Here is a 25,394-nt window from a genome sequence, read left to right as displayed (position 1 = left end):
GTGCGTTCAACAATGAAGACAACGGAGCGAATGCGTGACAAGATTGTAGAAAATACTTTTATTCCATCTTATCTAATGAAATACAAAGTTCAAAAGAGGAGAAAAAAAATCTCATTTTCTTTTGATTGATATCATTATCATTATAAATATCATTACCATTATCATTGTTATTAGCAAAATTGATTCAATTCCATTTGTGTAAAAAAAAAGAAAAAAGAAAAAAAAAGACTGAGCACCATCAGAGTCTTAAGTTCATAAATAGCATTGTTTGTCATTCTGCGCCAACCAATGGGGGGGAAAATGGTGTTTTCGAATATAACAGGCCCCCCCCCAAAAAAAGCACACGACCCCCCCCCCCTGTTGTACAGAACACATTCACCACACACTGAATGTAAACTGGGGAGGGGCTCTTCCATCATTGTCACGTTACGCCTCTGTCCAGCAGGACTCCAAATGACAATGTACAGCAACACAAACAAAATGTCCCTATAACTTTACCACAACAATAATAACAATAACCATAGTTATAACGACAATAACTATCCATAGCAATGATAATAGTCATAAACAGAACAATTGGACCACGAATTATTATTATTTTTTGTTGTTGTCGTTTGAAACTGTACCCCTTTAATCCAACACGTGGACCGTTTGTCGGAGATGGACGGACCGCCACGCGGGAACACCGTCATCCTCCTCTTTTTTTTGTTTTTTTGGTCCCTTCTCTCTCTCCGTCCGGCTGCTCGCGCCACAAGCGACTTAAGACACGTATATAACTGCACATAGATGCGGCGGTGGGAAGCATGTCTGGATACGAGACTACGGTTTGATACGGAATGTGCCCATCTTCACGAGGCGTTTTAGCGACGAGGGGGTGAAAATAGCGGGATGAACGTTGACTTACACAGTTTGACTTTATGTTCCGGTCGGAATAATAATAAAAAAAAAAAAAACAACCGTTCACAGGCTCCTGGGCGCATATAACCTCCATCCGTGTTTTGAGTTGTGACGTGGCCCGCGCCGCTACTTTGCATAAAAGGCGCGCCATTATCTTCGCGTTCAACTGCCATCTGACATCCGTTCCGAGTAAAATGGCACCAAGTCTCCATTTATGTCCGCTGACCAAGCAGCGGCCGGAGGGAAGGCTTAGGTATTTTTGAAGGTGGCGGGGTACAAAAAAAAAAATCCTACTATAGTGGTCGACAGGAGGAGGGGATATTACGTGAATGAATTTCAAAAGTACAAAAGAAAAGCAGAAGGTTCATCACCGAAACACGCGGATTTCGTAGTAACGGTTATTTTTGTCGCCCGGTGGGGGATTCGATATGACGCTAACGTGTCTTAGTAGTTAGTAGTTTACACTTGTAATGTAACAACGGAGTTTTTTTTACAGCAATTTATATCAGAATAAGGGTATTTTGGTGGCAACCGCTCATGATCATGACACAATGAATTTCCGAGCCAAAAAAAAAAAAAGAAGAAGAAACCCCCCCCCCAACCCAGAAAGTGAGACGTAGAATTCAAAACGAAAGTCGACAGGGATGAAAATATGAATCAGACAGCTGTGGAAGCTGGAGTCGTCAAGTTTTAAAGTCAAGAGGAAGGATGGTTTCCCCCCCCCCAAACATCCGGTAGGGAAGAGAGGGGGAGGACGGGGAGGAGGACCTTTGAAACCGAAGGGTGTAAATTCGATGAAGCTGATGATGAAGAAGAACCCTCTCTCTCTCTCTCTCCGTCCGGTTCCCTTTCCTGGTGTGTGAGTTTCTTGGGTCTGTTCGTAATCGCAGAGCGGTACATGTAAAAAGCTAACATACAAATACACATTTCCTGATTTGGCTTTTAGTCCCTTTCTCTCTTTCTCTTTATTGTGGTGCATACAAACCACCTAAACCCTGACGCGTCAACACCCCCACCCTTTCCAACCCCACGTCCTCTGTTTTTACACTGGCATTCCCTTTCTCTCTCTCTCTCTCTCTCTCGTTCTTCCCCCCTTCCCAGTCTTTCTTCATCCGGTGCTCTTTCTCCCTCTTTCCGTCTCTCTGCGGTAGTCTGTCAGTCACCTGTCACTCTTTTTCCCCCCTTTCTTTTCCTTTCTTTTACACCTTGTCCAGCAGGGATCTCTGGCAGTAGAGGAGGCGTCGGGGTGTGCCGTACTTCCGGAAAAACAACAGCGCCCCCAGCGTGAGCACCACCAGCACCAATAAGAGCAGAGGGATGACCACGGCCGCCGGCCCCGCCCCGCCCTCTGATTCGTCCACCTCGATGATAATCACCTCCTCTTCCCGCCCCTTCTTTGGCTCCTCCCCCTCACAGCCCATCCACTCGCTGAGGACGGACTTGGGGTAGCCGGACTCCACCTTCATGTACTGGTTGTTGAACTTCCAGTACTTGTTGGCTTTGTAGAAGTAAGTATAAGCTGAGGAAAAGACAGAGGAGATGTTGATTAAGTAATTTTCTTCTATCTTAATTGTTAGGGTAACCCTTTGTGAAAAAAGAAATCAAAAGTATACATAAGTATAAAAGGTAACACTACATTTGAGGGAACTAAAAAGTACTTATAAGTATATACTATTACATCACTTTGGGATAAACTCGTATTGGCCCACTCTTTTATTTGATATAAGAATACTTCTAAGTGTACTCAAAGTTGACTAAAGTACGCATCTTAAGCTGACGGGAGTGAAATGTGTGCTGAAGTAGTTTTTCAGAGAGGTGTAAGTACACAAGCACGGTGACGAGGAAGACAAGAGCTTGCAAGTGGGACCAAATCAGGTGATTTGTGCCCTGAAAGCGGGCCTGTCAGAACTCGTCCCCGAGCTGTCAGATATGTACTTATTTTGTGGACGCCATGCGAGACACAGATATCTGCAAGATCGGTCATACGGAGGGGAGGACTTACATCCGTCCTCACTCATGATGGCGGCTTTGATGTTGTCAGGCGCTCCGTTCCACATGCTGATGGGCTTGGGGTAATCTCTGTCCACCGTCCGAGTCTGCTCGTTGAAACGGTAGTACCTGTAAATATCAACACAACACTTGAGCCGTGATATTGTGCAAAAAAACCCCAACAACAACAAGTAAACAAAAGAGAATAAGCAGAATTGTTCTTTTTTTGGGGGGGGGGGGGGATAAGTGAGAAAAGGTATTCACTCCTGAAAAGCTGGCGCCGTAGCGGTGACTCACAGATTAGCATCAGGCGTAATGAAGCAGATCAGGGTGATTTGCGAGAGGCCAACGCTGCCCGTATTTATACATTGTGGCATATTCCGTGTTAGATCAAGGTGGAAAGTACACGGCAGGTCGGAACAGGCCGGGGAAAATGTACTGTCACCTGCAGTGCAAACCACAGACGGGCTTTGTTTGGGCGAAAGGAGGAATGTGCATCTGTGCACATTGTTAAGGGAATGCAAACGTTCAATTATCAGTCAGCCATCTGTATACAGACTCCCTGGGTTTCCAGGAACGTAACATGTCTCATCTGCGTCTCGCTTTGTTTCCGATGCTGGAAATAAACAGCGGCGACACAGTGCAGCCTTCAAACCGGAGGGAGTACATGACAAAGTATACGAGGAACACATCAGACCAGTGATTGAGGTCCTCAGGTACCACCGGTCCTTACTGGTTCTCTAGTCTACCAGGTGGTTCAACACATCCACCTGTTGTTCCAGGCGTAAAACCCTCCTGATTGGAGGCCGAGTGACTGCAAACCGGGAAAACATGAAAAACCGGGAAATTTCGTTTTCCAGGCATGGAAAACACCTGGAAAATGCTAAAATTGTTCGGATGTCCTGGAAATACTATTGAGGTCATGGAAAATGACCAAGTTAGGTTAGAAAATCATATTTTTATGGTCTGTTTTTAACGTTTTTTTTTTAGCCGAGGTCTGATATTTTTCACACCTTGTGTATGCAGCGGCTGTCATTCATATCAAACCAAAAGTCACAGAAAACGTCCCTGAAAAGTCCTGGAAATGATGTCCTATAAAGATTGAACTCTTGAATATGTTTTACTGTGACCTTGGAAAATTCAGTGAAGAAATGTTAAAAAAAAAAGAAAAAGATATGCGATCAATTCTCAGATGACACTGACTCAGCGCTCCACCAACAATTCACGTGGTGGATTAAGCACTTGAGACTTGGTGCATGTGGAACAGGAAGCCCAAGTCCTCAAATCAGGTCAGCGTCCCAGGACACTTATGGAATGACATAAACAAGTTCAGGGAGGAATGAGGTGGACCACACAGAAACGGACTCACTTGTTTCCTCTGAAGAAGTACGTCTGTCCTGTCGGGGTGTAGAAGAGAGCAGCGTCCATCTTGTCTCGGGGTAAACCAGTTCCAAGGTCTCTCAGGCTCTTAGGAGAGTCCTTCTCCATGTTGGACTCGGCGAAAACCCAATACCTGTCGCCTGGAGAGAGGACCGGATGATGGATGGGTGGAAGGCAGCGGGGGGAGAGAGGTTAAAGGTCAGAAATCGGACGAGGAAAGGAGGAGAACAACGGAGGTGGTGATAGAGACAGAGAGAGAGGATATTTTTACATGAAATAAAACGTTCATGCACCTCCAGCAGGCATAGAAACTTGCATACGAATTTTGGGGGGTTTTGTTAGCTATTTGCCATTTCCTCCAAGCCTTTTTCCTTCCAAACAACAAACGACTTGGATGGAAAGACGGTTGCAGTTAGGGGTTTAAGATAAACCAAGAACGCACGTTTAGGAGGAGTCCATGACTCAGATCTTGCGCCAGCAGTCACGCTGCCAGTCTGGTTTCCCTTTAATCTCAACCTACCTTTGAAGAAGACGAATTTCCCATCATCCCTCTCGTAGGCGGCGTTGATATTGGCGGGCAGGCCTCTCCAGAAATGCCCGATGGGCATTGGGTATCCCGACAGAACCTTGTTGTTACGCACACGCCACAACCACTTATCCTGCAAACACACACGTGTAGAGATGCTGATTGTGCCATGACTGCACTTTAACGACACATTTACCGGACTTGATGCTCAGCAATCCAGGTAAGGAAATCCCGGAAAGTTGAATCACTTCATGATTTTGGGAATCTGGTATGGCAACCATGCCGTGATTTGTACATCGGGGAAATCTGAACAGATGCTGGCCGAGAGGATGTCACAACACAGGAGAGCTAACACGCCAGGCCAGGACTCCACAGTCTACACCCATCTACAGTCTACACCCATCTACAGTCTACACCCATCTACAGTCTACACCCATCTACAGGCCAGTGGCTACTCTTTCAAGGATGAGAATTTGCACATCCTTGATAGGGAGGAATTCTGGTTTGAACTGTGGGGGGGGGGGGGGAATAGTGTGATCCTCCCACGTGCAACGTCCCCCTGGTGAAACTCCTCGCTGTCAGGTGAAAAGAAGCGGCTGGTGACTCCACATGTATCAGAGGAGACGTGTGGTAGTCTTCAGCCCTCCCCGGATCGGCAGAGGAACCAAGTCCGGGGCACCTCCTCCTCCTCCTCCACCGCGGCGTTAACGGTTTACCCAGCTTCGTTTTATTATGAAAATAAAGACAGGGGTTGGCGGACAGATACACACACACACACGACCAAAATTCCCTCCCGGATAGGAATAAAGTTTTGATTGATTGATTGATTAATTGATTGATTGATTGATTGACATAAGAACGTACCTTGAATACAAACATTTCCCCTCTGAGGACGGCGATTGTGTCAAAATGTCCCTCGCAGATGTCTGGACCGTGGTCAGGCCTGTCAGGGTTGGAGGGCTGGGTGGGCCGCGGTGGAGGAGGAGGTGCCCCGGACTTGGTTCCTGTTGGAGAGATCCGGGGAGGACGGTGAGAAAAGTTTCGTTAACAATAAAAACTAGAACACACATATTGAACTTGACGATGCCAGTGTGTGTGTTTGTCAGCATCAGTTGTGTTTGGCAGTGACAACAGTGCAGTATATTGTCAGGTGGGCCCAGGGACCACGGCCCTGCCCGGAGCTGCCGCCGAAGAGGGAACACTGAGGGCGGCCTGACAACACGCGGGAGCGGGGCAGGCTAAGCTAACTGCTAGCCCATGCAGACCGGCAGCTCCGACAGTCATCCTGGCTGGCGTTCGTTCCCAGGACAGTGATTATTTTTTTTTGTTGCTTAGTTTGGGTATGTGTTCTTAGATTGTATATATATATATATATATATATATATATATATATGTGTGTGTGTGTGTGTGTGTATATATACTTAGTTTGGATATATGTGTTCTTAGTTTGGATATATGTGTTCTTAGTTTGGATATATGAGTGTTTAGTTTGAATATATGTGTTCTTAGTTTGGATATATGAGTGTTTAGTTTGGATATATGTGTTCTTAGTTTGAATATATGTGTTCTAGTTTGGATATATGAGTGTTTAGTTTGGATATATGTGTTCTTAGTTTGAATATATGTGTTCTAGTTTGGATATATGAGTGTTTAGTTTGAATATATGTGTTCTTAGTTTGGATATATGAGTGTTTAGTTTGGATATATGTGTTCTTAGTTTGAATATATGTGTTCTAGTTTGGATATATGAGTGTTTAGTTTGAATATATGTGTTCTTAGTTTGGATATATGAGTGTTTAGTTTGAATATATGTGTTCTTAGTTTGGATATATGAGTGTTTAGTTTGGATATATGAGTGTTTAGTTTGAATATATGTGTTCTAGTTTGGATATATGAGTGTTTAGTTTGAATATATGTGTTCTTAGTTTGGATATATGAGTGTTTAGTTTGAATATATGTGTTCTTAGTTTGGACATATGAGTGTTTAGTTTGAATATATGTGTGTTTAGTTTGGATATATGAGTGTTTAGTTTGAATATATGTGTGTTTAGTTTGGATATATGAGTGTTTAGTTTGAATATATGTGTGTTTAGTTTGGATATATATGTGTGTGTTCCTGTAGTTTTTATGTATGTGATTTTGCCTTTGTGTTGCACTGCTGTGGGCTGGGGAAGCAGTATTTCCTTTCATTTCATGTATGCAAGTATGTCTGTATGTAGGATAAGCGGCTTGGATAATGGATGGATGGATGGATTCATGTATGCAAGTGCATGAAGTGAAATGACAAAGTGTTCCTGATGACTAAAGAAAAACAAATTGTGGCCACTTGCTCTTTCTCTCTCTCTTCCCCTCTCCCTTCCTCTCTAACTCTCTCTTTTTGTAGTTCTCACTCCCAGACGGGGGGGCGGGGGGGGGGGGGAGACTGGGGGAAGTCACAGATTTCAGCTTTAAAGAAACTGGGATAATCCCCCACCATAGATTGCCTGGATGCCTCTGCGGTCGTCGTCTGGGAGCTGAAAGTTTTCGGTGTCCATCCACTGGTAGAAAGGAGCCATGATGGCGGAGGGGTTGTTGGAGTGCTCGAGTCCCAGGGCGTGACCCAGCTCGTGGACAGCCACCAAAAACACATCGTTACCTGGGGAGAGAGTCGCATAAATGATATATTGAAGCTTGTGTTGGCCAGCGGCTGGAGGAAGTATTGCCAGTAATGCCCAACGAATCAAAATAAACGGAGAGAACGCGCCCGAGACATTTTCGCACACGGCCAAAGGCGAAGAAAGGATTGTGGGTCGCCGACACAGACAGCGTCAACAGATGAGTAAACGTAGTCTAGACACATCCTGTAGGGAACAGTATGATTAGTGCAATCACTGGTTTCAAGCACTCAAGACATGTCTGCTTCCCATAGCATAAAGCCGTGGTTCTCAATCAGGTCCTCAGGCCCCACCCGTGCTGCTGACTTTCTATTCTACCAGCAAATTCACTACAGTCACCTGGTGATCCAGGTCTGCACTCCAGGTCCATTTTGTTAGTATGCGGCGTATTGTTGGCGCACACTATTCAGTATGTAGAGCGCAGTGTGCACCGTGTACTACATAAGGTACACTTTGCAGACTCACATCCGAGCAGAAATTACCCCTTGTAACACCAGAAGAGCTTGATATTTGTGTGCATTGTGGCCTATAAGCACACATGGGGACGGGTACACGTCTTCAAGGGTATCACGCACTACGTTAAAAACACATTTTTTCATGGAATTGTTAAGAGGTACATTTGCGAATGCTCCTCCCACTTCGTTATCCGCCCTTTAGGTTTGGAAATGACAAAGGTGCAAAGCATTATGGGACGGTTTTGGACGGTTTACTGACCATGAGCCTCCGTATTTAATATTTTTGTATATGTCGTTTACATGCACGGACCTTTCACGTGCTAAATTTGCATGCTAACGCCACACATGTTAAAACTGGTATACTGTTAGTATGTAGTATGAACATTTATTTTATTCCCCCCCCCCCCCTATTTTCTCTGCAGTTCTAACCGGCCAGTTACCCCACTCTGCCGAGCCGTCCCGGTCGCTGCTCCACCCCCTCTGCTGATCCCAGGAGGGCTGCGGACTACCACATAAATCCTCCGATACATGTGGAGTTGCCAGCCGCTTCTTGTCACCTGACAGTGAGGAGTTTCGCCAGCGCGTGGGAGGATCACGCTATTCCCCCCAGTTCCCCCTCCCCCCTGAACAGGCGCCCCCGACCGGCCAGAGGAGGCGCTAGTGCAGTGACCAGGACACATACCCACATCTGGCTTCCCACCCGCAGACACGGCCAATTGAGTCTGTAGGGATGCCTGACCAAACCGGAGGTAACACGGGGATTCGAACCGGCGATCCCCGTGTTGGTAGACAACGGAATAGACCCCTACGCCACCTGGACGCCCCTTGAACCTTTCTGACACAGCTTCACTTATTAGAAGGATGGACTAACTGGAGCAACAGGTGAATGTAATTAACAACCTGGCAGAAGAGAGAACCAGTGGTACTGGTGGCACCTGAGGACCTGATTGAGAACCGCCAATATGCCCAGCTTGTAACTCCACTCATCTGCTCTAACCCCAACCATTCACCCCCCCATCACACTCCCATCACTCCTCATTCCTATCCGTCCCGCATCGCTCCTCTTACCTCCTTGGTCGACATTCCCGGTGGTCCAGGGCTCGGCGAGGTCAAAGTGCGTGTCGCCACCAATGCCGTGGCCGGGGAAGTAAGCGTGGGCCAGGAAGCCGCCCTCGCCGTCAAACGGCGTGCTGTCGCCATGGAAACCCTCGGCGAAGGAAAGCATGATGTCTGCGAACTTGTCCACCTTGCCCCGGATGTGGCTGTAGGGGATTTCTCTGAAGGTCAGCGGTATCTCCCGCTCCCACACCTTAAAGGCTTTCCGGATGGCCTCGTACGTGGCGTGCTCCCCGACCTTAGGGGTGTAGTTCTGTATGCTTGGGTGGAGGAAAGAGAAACCGCACGTCAGGTCAGTGGGAAACAGACTCAGAATTGCAGTTAAGTGGATTTTTTTCCCCCCTGTTTTAAATGGCCCACTGACCCTTCCCACAACTTCCAGCGACCGATCCCATCTATATAACCGTGCATATGTCCATTCTCACCCTCTTGCACGTTTCATTATTTACTTTTGATTCTTTTTTATTGACATAAAAAAGAGGGCATTTTTTTTCCACATGTGCAAAGGTATTTCGTCAACACAATAAAATCCAGAGGTGGGACGCCTCAGGTTTCCGGATTAAAAGGCCTTTCATCCGTAATGGTGAGTGACTAGTGTATCTGGCGTGTCCTCTGACCTGAAGGTCACCTCGGTCTTGTCCCATTTGAGTCCTTGGATGGCGTACCGCTTCCTTCGCAGGTTGCTTTTTAGCTCGGGGCCAAACTTGTCCGGGACGCCGCACCGCGGGCGGCTCATGGCCCTGTCGACAGCAGAGGGTATATGGCTCAGTTATATACAGCAGCTTGTCTCGGGGGAAAAAAACAGGTTGTAGTGTCCAGCGAGACGGCGTTCATCCCACGTCACTACTACTACTTCCTGATAATGATACAACTGATGGTCCAATATGCAAATTTTTTAAAATAATTTTGATTTAATTTTGTAACTGTGCATTGACAAATACTATAAAAATCTAAAGATTAACGTTGTATAATGATGGTTATTATTACCGTATCATCATCATCATCATCATCATCATCATCATCACTGTCACTGGTATTCAGTTTTACCCAATGCGTTTCTACCGTACTATAACCACTCCTTATACTAATGGTTGGAGTCTAGGCGGCTTTGCGTTTGGGTGTCTGACTCTCAGTAGGTTCACGGCGACTGGGGCTTACTCTATTGTGTTGGTGTCGATGGAGCCGGTCACAGTCAGGCCGTAGAACCTCTGCATGGCGGCTATCGCGGTGGCCACGGACTTTGGCGAGCGGATCGCCTGCGCCCTGACGTCCCCCGGGGGAAGGTATCCATACTGCTGCAGCCACCTCTGAGAGAGAGAGAGAGAGAGAGAGAGAGAGAGAGAGAGATTGTAACAACTTTACTCATACCCGTAGTGGACCTGTGTAAGAAAGAGCTGGCAGAAGACACAGCCATTTAGACAGTGGGTTGATTAACAAGCGAGGAGGCCGCATGTAAGATGAGCAGACTGCTAGGTCCCAAAGTCCCGGTCACCATCAGAGCTACTGACTCTTTTACTTCCCACCAGGAAGGGCTTAATTTTTTCCCTCTTCCAGGCCTAAATGACCTCAATCCTTAAATCTGGAGTGGCACTTTGTGGCTAATATCAACAGGGGCTGGCTATGCTCTCGTACCTTTACTTAAACCTCATTATCACTGGTCTCCTCCTACCCGCGCTTGACATGTGATGGTGTTATGATGGTGATATGTCTGTTATACTGACATGTGTCCATGTAAACCTACTTTACTTTGGTTATCCTATTCACTGCCTATACATGAGCCAACACACACCAAATGAGCTCAGCATGCCACGCACTCTCGGATGTGATCGAGATGACTGCTGTGATTACTATGTGGTAAATTTACTACTACTCCTTTATATACAGTATTACTACTATGATGTGATTACTTTGTAGCAAATATACTACTAGTACTTTATATACAGTAGTACTACTATGATGTGATTACTTTGTAGCAAATTTACTACTACTCCTTTATATACAGTATTACTACTATGATGTGATTACTTTGTAGCAAATATACTAAAAGTACTTTATATACAGTAGTAATATGATGTGATTACTTTGTAGCAAATATACTACTAGTACTTTATATACAGTAGTATTACTTTGATGTGATTACTTTGCAGCAAATATACTACTAGTACTTTATATACAGTAGTAATATGATGTGATTACTTTGTAGCAAATATACTACTAGTACTTTATATACAGTAGTATTACTTTGATGTGATTACGTTGTAGTAAATATACTACTACTACTTTATATACAGTAATACTACTAAGATGTGATGACTTTGTTGTAAAAATACTACTGGTACTTTATACACAGTAGTACTACTATGATATGGTGCGCAAATTGACTACAACTACTACAGTAGTACGACTGATATGATTACTTTGTAGTAAATATATGACTACTTTATACACAGTAGTACTACTATGATATGATTATTTTGTAGTAAATATACTAGTACTTTATATACAGTAGTACTACTATGATGTGATTACTTGGTAGTGGTGGATGAAGCCAGTTGGTAACACATGACTCTTGTGAAGTGAATTCCAAATAATTCAGATCCGCCCCACTGCTGGCTCATGACTACATGACACGCGGGGTATCAGAGGTCAGAGGTTACATATACAACCAATAACAGTCTCCCCACATCGCTCTCAATAGCTGGGGTGGTGTACAAGTTCTGCCGAAAAACATTTTTATCAGAACACTGTTGGACCTGAATCGTGTTTTGGACCTGGGCTCATTTTTCCAAGAGTATTTTCACTATGCCAGGGGCTTGTTTGAGGGGGGAACAGTGCCGTAGAACCTTGTTATCTATCTATCTATCTATCTATCTATCTATCTATCTATCTATCTATCTATCTATCTGTCTATCTGTCTATCTGTCTGTCTGTCTGTCTGTCTGTCTGTCTATCTATCTATCTATCTATTTATCTATCTATCTATCTATCTATCTATCTATCTATCTATCTATCTATCTATCTATCTATCTATCTATCTATCTATCTATCTATCTGTCTATCTGTCCATCCGTCTGTCTGTCTGTCTGTCTTCATGTCAGTGACTTTAAGGTCAAACAGGAAAGGTGGGCAATGCTTCACTGCTGACCTAACTCCTGACTAAGTTACATTTTGGGGTGTAACTTAGTCAAGGTCAAGAAAAGGTCAGAATCATTTCTGGCCATAACTTCGCCCGGTTCGATTTCCTCCATGTGCTCGACTTTGTTGCGAAGACGTACTCCCGTCCACGGCTGTAGTGAGAAATGCATCGGTAGGGGTCAAAGTTCAGGTTCGCTGTGACTGTTTCTTAGCGACGCCGCACAGCCTCACTAGTTCATGGACTTAATTCTTATTTATTTAAGCTCGCAGCGCAGCATTTTTGTTGTTTGTCTGAAACGTTTATATTTTGATTTTTTAAGGTCTCGCTGAAGAGCGTTTGAGCTCGGTGACTTCCTACGTAAATAAAAACAGTTTAATAATAATAATAATAATAATAAAAAGAAGGACTGATTGAATGGGCTCAGTTATAGCAGCTGCACACTGTCCTGTGCAGGACATTCATGTCCAGCCCAGGCATGGACAATTCAGTATGTCCCAGGTTTCTGACTACTTCCTCCCGCCAAACAACCTCCGGTCCAAAACAAGTTCTGATAACCACATTTCTGCAGTAATAATACAGTATTTTAAGGGAGCAATTCTGAAATAATACTTACACAGACAAATGACATCACAACACAACAGATCATATATATATATACATATATACATATATATATGTGTGTGTGTGTATATACTTTGAACTTATATTGTATCTAATTGGGTTGTGTCCAATATGAGACATCCACCCTTCCAATTAAAATTTGATACGTGACACACAAAAAAAGTCATGCTACTTGAAGGAATGCAGGCTAACGAGCGCTTGCACCAACACTTTATTCATCGGATCCTCTTCCTATTGGAGTCACCGAATGATTCTGCTTTATTTCCAGCCAAATATGTCTCTACAGCGGCTCGATATACACCCCTTCCCATCTAAGTAATGCTTCGCTGTTCAGCATAAAAACCAACGATGGCCGCCCCGCAAGACAGAATGATGTGATGGTCATGTGGTGGTATTCTGATCTGAGGTATGTAGGCTTGATTCCGATGGCATTTCATCACTGACAAGCTACTGTTATTGTTGAGCCATTATGTGGAACCAGGCATTTATTATGGCTTTTACTGTAGTTATTTTCCACTTCTTTCTGTCTCGAGTTTCCACTCAGGCCTCCCACGCGGAGGCGTGCCAGTAACAACAGCAGAGTGAACTGAAAGCATCTGAGTTAATGGCTTTATGGTGCGGGCGAGTCAACAAAAAGAAGGAATTGATCCTGTGACTGTCAGAGTATGAATGCAAGGATGCGTGACTGTCGACTGACAGTGCATCCCGTGTGTGTGTGTGTGTGTGCATGTCTATGCTCGGGTGTATGGTGGAAAGGGTGTGTGTGTGTGTGTGTGTATATGTGTGTGTGTTTATGTGAGTAAGTGCATGTATGCCTGTGTGCATGCACACATACAGCCGTGCACGTGGCTGAGGAAGCTTAGTGTTCAGTGTTTGCTAAACCAATGCCAAGTTGACTTTGAACCAAAGCAGCATCATTCTCAGGAACATATAAACCCTCCCTTATGAGAGCCCCCCCCCACACACACACACACACTCTGTTGCAACAGCACAAAACAAACAGGAAAACAGAGAGAAAGTGAGGCCGAATGCGCCTTAACATCTGAAGTAAAAATCCATGCTAAAACTGTTCTTTTCCGAAACACCAAAGTAACAAAATGGGGTTTATGAACACTTCAAAAGCAAACCCCGCCGCTCTGCGCGGTCCCTCAATTATGCGAGACACATTAAAAGGAAACTCTGACTTTGTTGTGGGGTTGTAAGGAGAGCCGGGTGAGGAGGAAAAGGCCAAATAAAACGCTGAATCTCATAACACTGATGTCATTCCAGTCACACTGACCCATAACTCTGTCTCGTCTATCCCCAGCCAAAGACAGCTGGTGGTCAAAGAGCGGAAAAGGGAATATTTTTAACATCATTCAGGTTCCTCGATGGGCAACGCTAGCGCCCCTCTCCGTCACATCGCTCTCCCCATGTCAGGACAGCCCAGTTTCACCCCAAATGGCTCTCATGTCATCCGAATTCCTCCAGAATCTCAAATTAGAGCTCGTATTTACCCCTGATTTTACCCCTGGCATGAGACAAAGCAGGAGGACGTTGGCTGTGTTCCAATACCCTCCTATGTACTACGTATTAATAGGGTGTGCAAGAAAATATCGACGCTAGCGAACATCGCAATGCTATTTATCACAATATTGAATCGAATGTCAAATTCTTAAAGATTACACACATGGCAGGAGTGCTGCTTCCCTGTCTAGTCACCTCACCTAGGGGCGTCCTGACAGACGACCTAGGTGAGGTGAGGTGAGGAGTGCCACTTCACTGTGTAGTTCAATCTCTGACCACTAGGTGGCAACAGGGCTGACCCACACCATCAGCAGGCGGGCCATGCTAGCGATGGCTCCGATTACTCCGATTATAACGTATATTGAGGTACGTTTTTTTTTATTACATTTTTGACAAAATGTTGCAATATATTAGTGTTTTTTTGCATTGGATCGTGACATTTGTATCATGAAACAAATCGTATCACCAAAGTCTTGCTAATACTCAGCCCTGCATACTAAGAGGATATTGTAGAGGAGCTCAAGCAGGAGTCGTGACAACTTTCTCTTTCGGCTACGCAACGTGAAACCATTTATTCCTTCCGCCATTACCACAACAACAAAAAACCCGCGCCGCGGAAGTGTGTCATTGTAAACCGGAACCGAGGAAACAGCAGCTGTAAACTAACGTTCCTACTAGCTCAATAAGGGGAATTATGTAGCCCCATAACCACTACAATATACTGCACAGTAACCGTACGACATACTGTTTAGTACTTGCCATCCATTAAAACGTGTTAAGTATGCATCGTAAATCGATTGCGTTATCCTCAGTCAACCAGCAGAAGTGAAGGCAAGTGGCTACGGCTCACGCAACCTACATCTCCATGGTAACCACACAAAGACACCATTTTCTGCTGGGACGGTGTCGAGTAAATCCGCGTTGAGATTTTATGGTGAAGATAGTTTAAATCCTACATTCTAAGTATACTATACCTACATCCATACTACATCCATTTTAAATACAACGTAAAACGGCATTCAGGGCAAATCGTGTTTCTGTTACGCGACGCGTTTCCAAGTAAATTAGAATATCGGGGCGTGGCAAAACGCAGGGAGGGATGTGATTTGATTGGACGGGGCAAAATGTACCCTGATATTATTGGTTGGAATGTTCGCCCGCCTGCTCGGACTTGCTGACGCAATCACACAAATTTGGCTATTTTTGGAAGTCAGAGAGATTAGAGTTTGATGTAAAATAAGTATTTTGATACATAAATTGTGATTCCCCCCCTTTTTTCCCACATTCCCTTTTTAAGTGTTGAAAAGGTGCATTATATGACAGGGGAAATGAGCTAAGGTAAGAGAAAGTAAATTTCCATTTTTTGCGTGCGTGCCTTTAATGCGGGATACCAAAAAGGGGTACTATATAGCACAGCCGTGGTCTGGGTATTTGGGCACAACCATTTGCTTTAGCGCACTGTCTTTTCTATCTGAACACAAGGTAGGAAAAAACAGACTTGGTTTGTGTTTTTCCATATGTGAACATGTGCGTATGTACGAACTGGAGCCTACCCCAAGCGTGTCAGCATGTGTCTCCATCCTTACCACAAATTAAGTCAGAGGAATTACCCAGAATTCCTTCTTTCTGACCCTCTAAACCTCAGACATCTCCCTCTCTCTCTCTCGTTCCACCATTAGTTGTTTTTTCATCAACCTCCAGTCCACTTTTTCAGTAACCTTCCCCGAGGAAAGAGGAGTGTCGGAAAGAGGGAGAGGAGGGGTAGATGTCCTACCTGGGGCAGTAATACCTGGTTATATATTACCACACACAGCCACAGACAGCCACTGTAGTCACGGGCAGGGTGAAGTAGAGAAAGTGGAGAACAAGCTTCATTTATGGGCTGCAGAGAGGTAGCCCATTACTGCACGCTGCCCCCAGTCTCCATCCCCATTACCTTCTCTTTTGGATCCTCTCTTTGGACAACATTCACTCATCATACCTTCACTTAATTCATCCCCGAAATTTTACCATACACCCATCTGTGTGACTTTACTTTAGCCTCCTTTGCCGTTTTTGTGCAATCGTCTCTCTCTCTCTCTCTCTCTCTCTCTCTCTCTCTCTCTCTCTCTCTCTCTCTCTCTCTCTCTCTCTCTCTCTCTCTCTCTCTCTCTCTCTCTCTCTCTCTCTCTCTCTCTCTCTCTCTCTCTCTCTCTCTCTCTCCCTCTCTTCTCTCTCTCCCTCTCTCTCCGCTGACTGCAGCTAGTGTGCGCTGTGGCTCCATTGCGGTGACGTGTCTGGCTCTATAAAAACACTCTACAACCCCCCCCCCCCACCACCACCACCTCCATGCTGTCGAGACCTCCGCTTTGCTCCTCCACTCTTGGACTGCATCCTCTGTCCCCCTACCTCCATCCAGCCGCCCACTCACCCGCCCCCGCTGGGACGCCAGATATCCCAACATGCACCTCTTGCTTGGAACTCCCTGCTGCCACAGTCAATGCTTCTATTTATTATGACTTGTACATGGCCGGTATTGTTGGACTCGGGGGTTTTAGCTGACTTGGTTGTTGCGCAGCCATGTGTGGTCAAAGGTTCTGGCCCGACCCGTGCGGCTGGACGCTGTTTTTTGTCAACAGACTCCCACGTCTGCGCAGAGTGCGGTGTGACGCGTCAGCCAATGGCGTAACACAGAGACACGTGGACGCCGCGGCGTGAATCCGATGGCTTGGGGGTCACCTCGGGGAGGACATGCGTGTGGATATGGGCAGGTGGACGACGCAACGGTTAAGTACAGGTTCACCTCACTGAAACACTGTCGGGCGTCATTTCGAACAGGCGAAACGTGTGTGTGTGTGTGCAGAACATGTTTTCAAGAGTCAAAATCCATTTTCATTTCCACACTGGACTCCCACGGTTGTGAGAGAAAGACATCCTGAAGGCCGGCGGTCCTGCAGCACATGTGCTTCCAAAGCCCGTCACGGATACGGCAAGAAAAACCTATTTGTGGAAGTGCAAAATAAAAAGTCGTTTTAACTCGACATAGAAAGCATGGTTTGCTACTATTTTTTTTTAATGGCGCATGAGTGAACGGAGCTTCTCGTTTCCGAAACGGAGATACCGTTTTTGAAGGGTTCAACGACGCCTCTGTTGGATTATAGCGAAGCCCGCCCGGCGAGAAGCTTTAGCGTGTAGTAAAGCGGGCTATCCACTAGTGGCCAATAGAGAGTCGATGGAGGCAGATGCTGGGGTAGAGAAGAAGATGCCGCAGTAGCGTATCGGTAAGAGATGAAGCAAAGTGAAGATGTTCGCAGGGGTTATGTGGAGTACAAAATAAAGTACCGATATAAGTCGACTAAGGTGGTCCGGGGTTTTGGTACTTTATTTTGTACTCAACATAATCCTTGTGATATACGCCGCTGCTGCATCTTCTTCTCTACCCCAGCATCTGCCTTCACAGACCCTCTACTGGCCACTAGTGGATAGCCCGCTTTATTACAAGCAGTTTAATATTGAAATTTGTAACTACTGAAGCGATTGGTGAAGTTTTTGTCCACATGATTATGGATAATGCACAATGAGGATTTAATGAGGTTCGGGTAAAAAAAAAAAGTGAACTTAAACTTTAAAGGTGAGACCCCGCTAACCTGTTTAAAGGTCTAATGAAATGGCCTTTAGCTCATCGCAAACTCACATGAAATGTAAATATTAGGTGGGATTTAGGGAGCGGAGGGAGATTGATTTGATTGACAGCCAATAATAACCGGGGATTTTCATTAGAATGTGAATGTCGATGTGCTATTGGCTAGTTTCAGTTAGGTAGAACTCGTTCATCATTGGACGTTTCTGTTAGCGTGCATCTACTATTGCCGGGTGACGTAGCTAAACAAATGCTTGTATTTTTCAGAAAGAGAAAAAAAATTATTCATATTAATGCAAAAGTAAACCGAATTTTGTAGAGTTGTACAACACAGTGATAAGTAGGTGTAAAAGAAATAACAAGAATGAAAATACATTTCCCCCCACGTACTGCACTGCGGTCCCCCCCCCCCCACGCAATCTCCATCATTTACAAATGGTGACATCAGTTTACATTACACCAGAGAGACCAGAAACAAAGCCTCCGGACACCACCCGAATCTGAAGATCACCTGCTTTGTTTTGCATCCTGAAAATCACCCATTTACCCCCGAGGGGTGGTCAGTGACGGCTGTAGGACGAGATGTTGGGAAACATGGATGCCATGTCCCAATTAGCCGTCACATGACATTTCTGTGTTGTCTTTAATTCCAGTAACATCAGTCACATTCTGACAAGAGTGACGGGAACGCGCTGAGAGTTTGTTTTCCGGCTATGTTATTAAAAAGAGGAAAAAAAAAAGCCAACCGCTGATTTCCTGTTGCAGTTGGTGGTAAGAAGAAAAAGGGTGATGGTATTTCCAAAGGAGGGCACACTGTCATGGAGGTTGTGTGGTCATAAACATGTATGTCTGCTTTGACAAAGCGCGTATCTGTCCATCCTAGCTAACGAGTTTCGGTGTAAGATACCACTGACAAATGGCTTACTTATCGTCCTGTACATGAAGTTGTTTGCGTTTCTGTTTACATGACAGAGGTGAAGAATCTGGATAAGGCCTGTCTGTACAGGCACAGTGCGGGGTTTCATTTTAATTGAATTTGCAACACACATATTTAGCCATTTACTCAGTTGGTGGTGTAGGTAGGTGTGTGCGTGTGTGTGTGTGTGTCTGTGTGTGTGTGTGCGTGTGTGTGTGTGTGTGCGTTAAAGTGGCATTCCACAGTATTTTGCAAGACCATATCTAGCAACGCTGCCAGGAGGCGAGATACTGGGGAGCCGACATGTCAGTTTCAAACCGCCTGCTGGAAAACTGTGCAGGTTTTTATAGTGAATCTGGTTTTCTTTTACCAGAGAAATTAGTGGGACCTTTTTCCTGCCTCTCCTCTTTCAAAAAGCTTAGCAGTAATGAGAGAATTAGGGGAGGGAAAAGGGGCTAGATGATGCAGAGCGGAGAAGGAGAACAAAGCACTTTAAAAGGATATAAAGTGTAGAGCAACTGTGAAAAGGGGGGAGAAAGAGAAGTGAGGGCGTAAGAAGGATGAGTGGGGCAAAAGAAGGGCTGGTGGTGGTGGTTGGATGGGGAGGGGGGGGTGTAGAAATATGGCTGAATTTAAATTTGAGAGAGACTGAGTCAGTTGTTCCTCTCGGTTCGTGCCAACGGAAAAAACTGAGAATTCTGGTCATGAGTGACTGAATCTCACATTGCCTTCATTTCTCGGCGTCTCTGACCCAGTTAGCCTTCACACCGGGCAGTTTTGAGACTATTATTCATATCCACAGCTTCAGACAGGTCTAACAACAGAATGTGTGCTGCTAACCTGCCAATATCATACTGTATTGTCAGGTTAGCAGACGGTGTACTGCCTTTGGGATCTACAGCTGGGCACTGATTCGTATGACTAAAGGCTCCTGCCGGTGACTTGGACATAGAATTTGAATACACATCTGTACACAGCTGTGCCTTGTTTGGGTTTCTTATGGTATACATCGGGTGGGGGTTGTTGGTTCCCGAACTTTTCCCTGCAGCGACCCACCCGTGGAGATGCATTTTGGCCCGGGTCCCATCAAATATTTTGTGCATTGAAATAAGCAATAAATTCTCACTACCAGTATTAAGGAACATAGCATTATACATTGAGGAACAACGTTCCTCACTCGCTCATTGTTCCTCAACGCAGTATTCCCCTTTTCAGGCTTCAGTCGTGGCCTCCTAATGATCAGGTCAGGCACGTCGACGTCAAACATCAATTTAGCGATATTTCAGAATATAATTAATAAACTGTTCGCATCGACTAAAAAGTATTTTCAAGGCACTGTAGTTTTTATTTTATCAACATTTTTTGAAAGCCACTGATTATATACATATATATATATATATATATATATATATATATATATATATATATATATGTGTATATATATATACACACACACAAGCCAGTCCACCAAAACTAGAGGGACCATACATTTTCTAGATGTTAGCATGTATGAACCCTCACGATAACTGAGGAAGACTTTGGTAAGGTTTGTGAGATGTGGACTTTCTTGGGGCCTTTGCAGAGTTGTTGTTGTTGTTTTTTACAACATACTCAGGCGTATACTTAATTGAATCAATTCATAGTCCGTATAAATAGTTTTGGTCCTCCTGGAAAAAGGAACTACCAACAAAACGGTTTGCAAAATATGACTGAACGTGGTACTAGTGCACATTCACCTACTACATTGTGTGAGTCCACAATCGAAATAACCCGTGCATAATCCCCCCCCCCCAAAAAAACCCCAAATATATTGCTGTTCAAATCCTTATGGAGTTGACTGTTTGACATCTGAGGGATATCTCGAGTTGAATCCCATTGGGCTGTTGACAACCTGTAACCAAAAAAAAAAAAAAGGGAGGGGGCATCCGGGTAGCATAGGGGTCTATTATGTTGCCTACCAACATGGGGATCACCAGTTCGAATCCCCGTGTTGCCTCCGGCTTGGTGGGGCGTCCCTACAGACACAATCGGCCGCGTCTGCAGGTGGGAAGCCGGATGTGGGTATGTGTCCTGGTCGCTGCACTAGCGCCTCCTCTGGTCGGTCAGGGCACCTGTTCAGGGGGGAGGGGGAACTGGGGGGGGGAATAGCGTGATCCTCCCATGCGCTACGTCCCCCTGGCGAAACTCCTCACTGCCAGGTGAAAAGAAGCGGCTGGTGACTCCACATGTATGGGAGGAGGCAGGCGGTAGTCTGCAGCCCTCCCCGGATCGGCAGAGGGGGTGGAGCAGCGACCGGGGGTAGTTGGCCAGATACAATTGGGGGAGAAAAAGAGGGGGACCCCCCCCCCAAAAAAAAAGGGTTCATAATGTAGTGCTGAGGATATACGGTCTGCATCCAACGGGGCCAGTAATTCAGGACGATGCATCAGACTGTGTGTTCAGACTGGAAAGTGGAAAGTCTCCCTCTTTGATGCCCGCCATTACACAAAGGTGGCCCATTTCAGGTCTTAGCAGTAAAGATAAGCATACCACATGCATCAGTTTCCCATTAAGGGTGATCTGCATTCTTACTCTGACTTGTAGGGTGACAGCCAATGACTGCCAGGAACACGAAGCAGCGGCACACAAGAGGGAGGGGGTTTCAACACTCTTTGATGCCACGTCCGAGTGGAGGTACAGAGAACTGAGCCCGTACGGGTTTTGACCCCACCTGTGACCCTCCTCTGTGATCCCATGATGCGGGGGGCCCCACATATGCCTGCCCGTTATCGCCCGGCTGCAAAGGCGGAACATTATACATTTATGTATTTAAGCTAGATATGGCGAGATTTTGTGGTAGGCACACTTGTTTTTTTTTTTTGCTAACCACTTCCTGTGCTTACAAAGTCCAACCAGGCGTTTTTATCTAGAAAAAAAAAAAGGGGGGGGGAAAAAAAAAGTTAGACGAGGCAAAAAATGTGAAACAAAACAGATGTCTGAGAGCGTACAGACAAGAGCGTAAGAGCTTTGGTTTCCGACGCATCGGGTAAAATCCTCGCCCACCGCCGGTGGGGCTCACACTCGGCACGGACCGAAGTGGGTTTAGTGTGTCAAGATGAAGTCAGACGGTTCTCTTCTGGAGTTGAGCAACCGCAAAACTCCTTCAACTCTCAGTTCCTCTGGTCTGGGGTTCTGCGTCTTCATTCCTCAGGATGGACTCGGTCTCTTGGCCCTGACGGTGGAGGGCCTTAACCCCACTCACTACACATTTGTGTCACATATATACTACACACTCTCTCTGTAAGTGTCTCCGCTGCTTCCCCCGGTGTAGACTACCCTTCCCCACATGCAGACAGATCTTTCGATTTGGTCGTAGGTTGAAACTCCAGCATCCAGGTGATGTAATCCAGAACCCAGAATTAGCCGTAATCTCCTTTGTTCTGCGTGGGGGCTAGCGGCGTCTGAGGACGGGTTACGGTGCTTACGGTTTCGAGTATCTGTGACTGTATAAGCGGCGACCCGGTCGTATAGGCCCACGACTTACTGTTGAATGTGCATTATGTAGGGGCGTTTGTCAAACTCCAGAGCTCGGCGCTGATATATAAACGGCCCTTCTGTGGTAAAGTGCCGTGAAAGACTGTTTATATGTTACTGGTGGTTTTACAGATGTTGTGCCGTAGTTTTACAGCCTCTATTCAACACTGTAAATAGTGTTTTTTTTTTTTTTGTGCTTTGTTTACAGCCATTCATCACTCTGCTACTCAGTCCCTCAGGAGCCAGCCGCCTGTGGCCTTTTTGACTCTCTCGCTCTCTCTTTCTCTGGCTGTCTCTCTCTCTCTCTCTCTCTCTCTCGCTCTCTCTCTCTCTCTCTCTCTCTGGGTTCTGAGTGATTGACCATGTCTGGCCTTACTCACATGCCAGCTGTTTGTGGTCAGTGACTAAGGTCCTCCTTCGTTCCCTCAAGCATTCTGTCTACCGAGAACTGCAGACCTAGATTTCTTTGGAAACATATTACGTATATATATATACGTATTTAAAACTTGGGCAACCTTGTCCTTTTCTCCCCATTGTGGAAGTCGAGGTCTTTCCTTTTCTATGAATCAGTTCCCCGGGGTTGTTTCGTGACACGGGATAGTCACCAATAGCCACTAATAGTCAACTGACACAGTTTGACTATTAGTGGAGCTTCCTGCCAGTCTGCAAGTAGCGTATTATCTGGAGGACAACGTCGCTACAGCGTGGCCGGATGCGCCCCGGGACTGATGCCCAAAAAGTGTGCATTCACACCCAACACCCATCAGGTCTCCACTGCAGCCACGACTGCTGGCTATCGCGGCTGTTGTCAACAAGGTAGACTAGAAGGAGAGGAGTATCAAGAATACCCGCAGAGCAAATGGAAGACGGGCCGAGACCGGCGGTGCCCTGGGTGCACCTCGTCATTACCAGGGCCACATGGGCACTAGTGTTGTTTAGGAAAAGGGATGAACTGCTCTTTAACTTCTTCTGGTCAAGAGTTTCAAAGCCTTTGCCTTTGGCAAAGTCTCCCAGACAGGGCCCTTCATCCCATCATGTCCAGTTTGCCATGCAGGCCACTTTTCCTCCCACCTCCCCCCGAGTCTACTGACTATGCAGTCTTTACACAGGCAGATGAAAACCATTAACCCCCCACCCCCCATACACACACACACACACACATCACCACCACCCCTCATTTTTTCCTCAGAACAAAGCAGATCAGCTGAGCTTTCACAACTTTGCATGGCCCCTGGCCGGGGTCCCCACTCTGTCTTCCTCCTCCTAAAGCCACAAAGTTTAGCATCAGGACACCCCCCCCCCTGTTGGCTGCAGCTTCATCTCCGAATACAAAGTTTTTTTGACTAAGATGTTCTTTTCCATCTCTCAGCACAGAGAAGTCACCAGAATGCACATACAGGCTGTAAAGCCCCCCTCCGAGTTCTTGAGAATCTCAGCATATCCTCATTCCCATGCATGTGGGGGTGTATGTGATACCTCGGTAATAACACACATGGCTTAGGAAGTGACATGCATTGTTTTAATGAGAAATGGTAGGGGTCCCCCCCCCGGGTCCCCCCCTCCCCCCCGTTTCATCGACACTTACCTCCGATTTCAGTACGTTCGCCGTTGTAGAGGAGACCCCAAAGTACAGAGCACACGCCAGCGTGAGGAGCTGGACCACATTCCCAAACCGGGGCACCATTCTTCAAATCTGCAACAACAAAAATTCCTCCCTCCCCCCCCTGCCAGGTCAAAAAAGCTCAGCAAAAAGCGTTTCTGCGGACCTTCCCAACGTCCCGGCGACAGGCGAGCGAAAGGCAAAAGGCAAACAGAAACCGGCGCCGTCCCGTCAGAGCGCAGTCAGGTCACCGACTGCAGCTTTCCACATGGACACTTTTACGCGCGGGGCCCGTCTCTCTCCGCACCAAACTCCTCGCGAGACACGGAAACGAGACGCTCGGGCCACAGGAGAAGAATCTCAAAAAATACACGTGAGACGAGCGCGAGACGAATGCTCCGATCTTAAAGCCTCATAGTTGTGGGGTTTTTAATTTTTTTTTAATATACTTCCTTTGTCCGGTCTTTTAAGTCGGTGTTGATAGCGCACAATCTTTCACTTGTGGACGTGGTCGAACAAACTTGAGAGGGGAGGGGGCTACAGAGGGAGAGGGAGAGAGATAGGGAGAGAGAGGGAGAGAGAGAGGGAGAGAGAGAGGGAGAGAGGGAGAGAGAGAGAGAGGGAGAGAGAGAGGGAGAGAGAGAGGGAGAGAGAGAGAGAGAGGGAGGGAGAGAGAGGGAGAGAGAGAGGGAGAGAGAGAGGGAGATTTCCCCAAGGTCCTCCTCCAGATGTGACGACCAAACTTCCATGTCTGCATGATAGTGGACTGTTTTATTAATTTTATATCGATGACCCACCCCGACACACACGCACGCACACGCACACACACGCAAGCACACGCACACACGAGCGAGCGCGCGCGCGCGCGCGCGGGACTGCCCAGCCGTGGTGAAATTAGCTTCATATTCGATATTCGCTGGTACGGTCTAACACCGTGTAGAGGGAGCCGGCTGTTTATCCAGGTTAGTTTGATATTTTGCTGTGGAAAATGCAGCCGATGTTTCACAATCTGGTTCAGCTCAACAAGCTCCGGCGGTTCGTGGCAGATGAACTTGGCTGCATAGCGGTCTAAAGCAGCGCGTATCCGCGGGAGCGCAGGGGCCGTCATAAAAGTGCGGTTTACGTATATTCAACGTGCAATGACGTGTTTTATTCATCCAAAACGAATCAGACCCAAATATTCTTTGGTTAATTGTTGTCCGGCTACCTTTCACAGCCATCGGATTGCCACTAGCCTAATGCTGTATGGCAATTACATAGGACAACTGGCTTTTGGAATAGCTGCCTGTTTTCCACATACCAACTTCAAACCACCTCGTAACTATTTCATATCTAGTTTCTGAGTTTTACTGGCTGTTAAAAAGCCTAAAACCAGACATCAGTTCAATAGTCCCTAATTATGACTATTCCTTGTGTTATCTTTTTTTAATGGCTTTATCAATTCAAAAGGCAATGATATCAAATCA

The 25,394-nt window shown here is 46.0% G+C and overlaps 1 protein-coding gene across 1 annotated transcript; it reads right to left on the bottom strand.

The window, feature by feature from the left end:
- Window positions 1-206: 206 nt before the first annotated feature.
- Window positions 207-24,439, bottom strand: mmp14a (matrix metallopeptidase 14a (membrane-inserted)). The gene is made up of 10 exons (XM_056299983.1): window positions 23,914-24,439; window positions 10,176-10,324; window positions 9,635-9,757; window positions 8,970-9,277; window positions 7,266-7,427; window positions 5,657-5,796; window positions 4,787-4,925; window positions 4,256-4,406; window positions 2,900-3,015; window positions 207-2,416 (listed from the first exon to the last, which is right to left on the bottom strand). The coding sequence occupies exons 1-10, from the start codon at window positions 24,010-24,012 to the stop codon at window positions 2,097-2,099; spliced, it is 1,707 nt and encodes a 568-aa protein (XP_056155958.1). The 5' UTR covers window positions 24,013-24,439; the 3' UTR covers window positions 207-2,096.
- Window positions 24,440-25,394: the final 955 nt, after the last annotated feature.

Source organism: Lampris incognitus, chromosome 20 (assembly GCF_029633865.1).
Source record: "Lampris incognitus isolate fLamInc1 chromosome 20, fLamInc1.hap2, whole genome shotgun sequence".
Classification (NCBI taxonomy): Eukaryota; Metazoa; Chordata; class Actinopteri; order Lampriformes; family Lampridae; genus Lampris; species Lampris incognitus.
The sequence above is the reverse complement of the archived record's forward strand: the minus strand, read 5'-3'. Positions and strand labels throughout refer to the sequence as shown.

Excerpts from the sequence above, each read along its gene's own strand:
- mmp14a (XM_056299983.1), bottom strand. The coding sequence starts at position 24,012 with ATGGTGCCCCGGTTTGGGAATGTGGTCCAGCTCCTCACGCTGGCGTGT. Across the intron at positions 9,758-10,175 it reads ATCGACACCAACACAATAGA|GGCCATGAGCCGCCCGCGGT; the intron begins GTAAGCCCCAGT and ends TGCTGTCGACAG. Across the intron at positions 2,417-2,899 it reads CATCATGAGTGAGGACGGAT|CTTATACTTACTTCTACAAA; the intron begins GTAAGTCCTCCC and ends TCTTTTCCTCAG.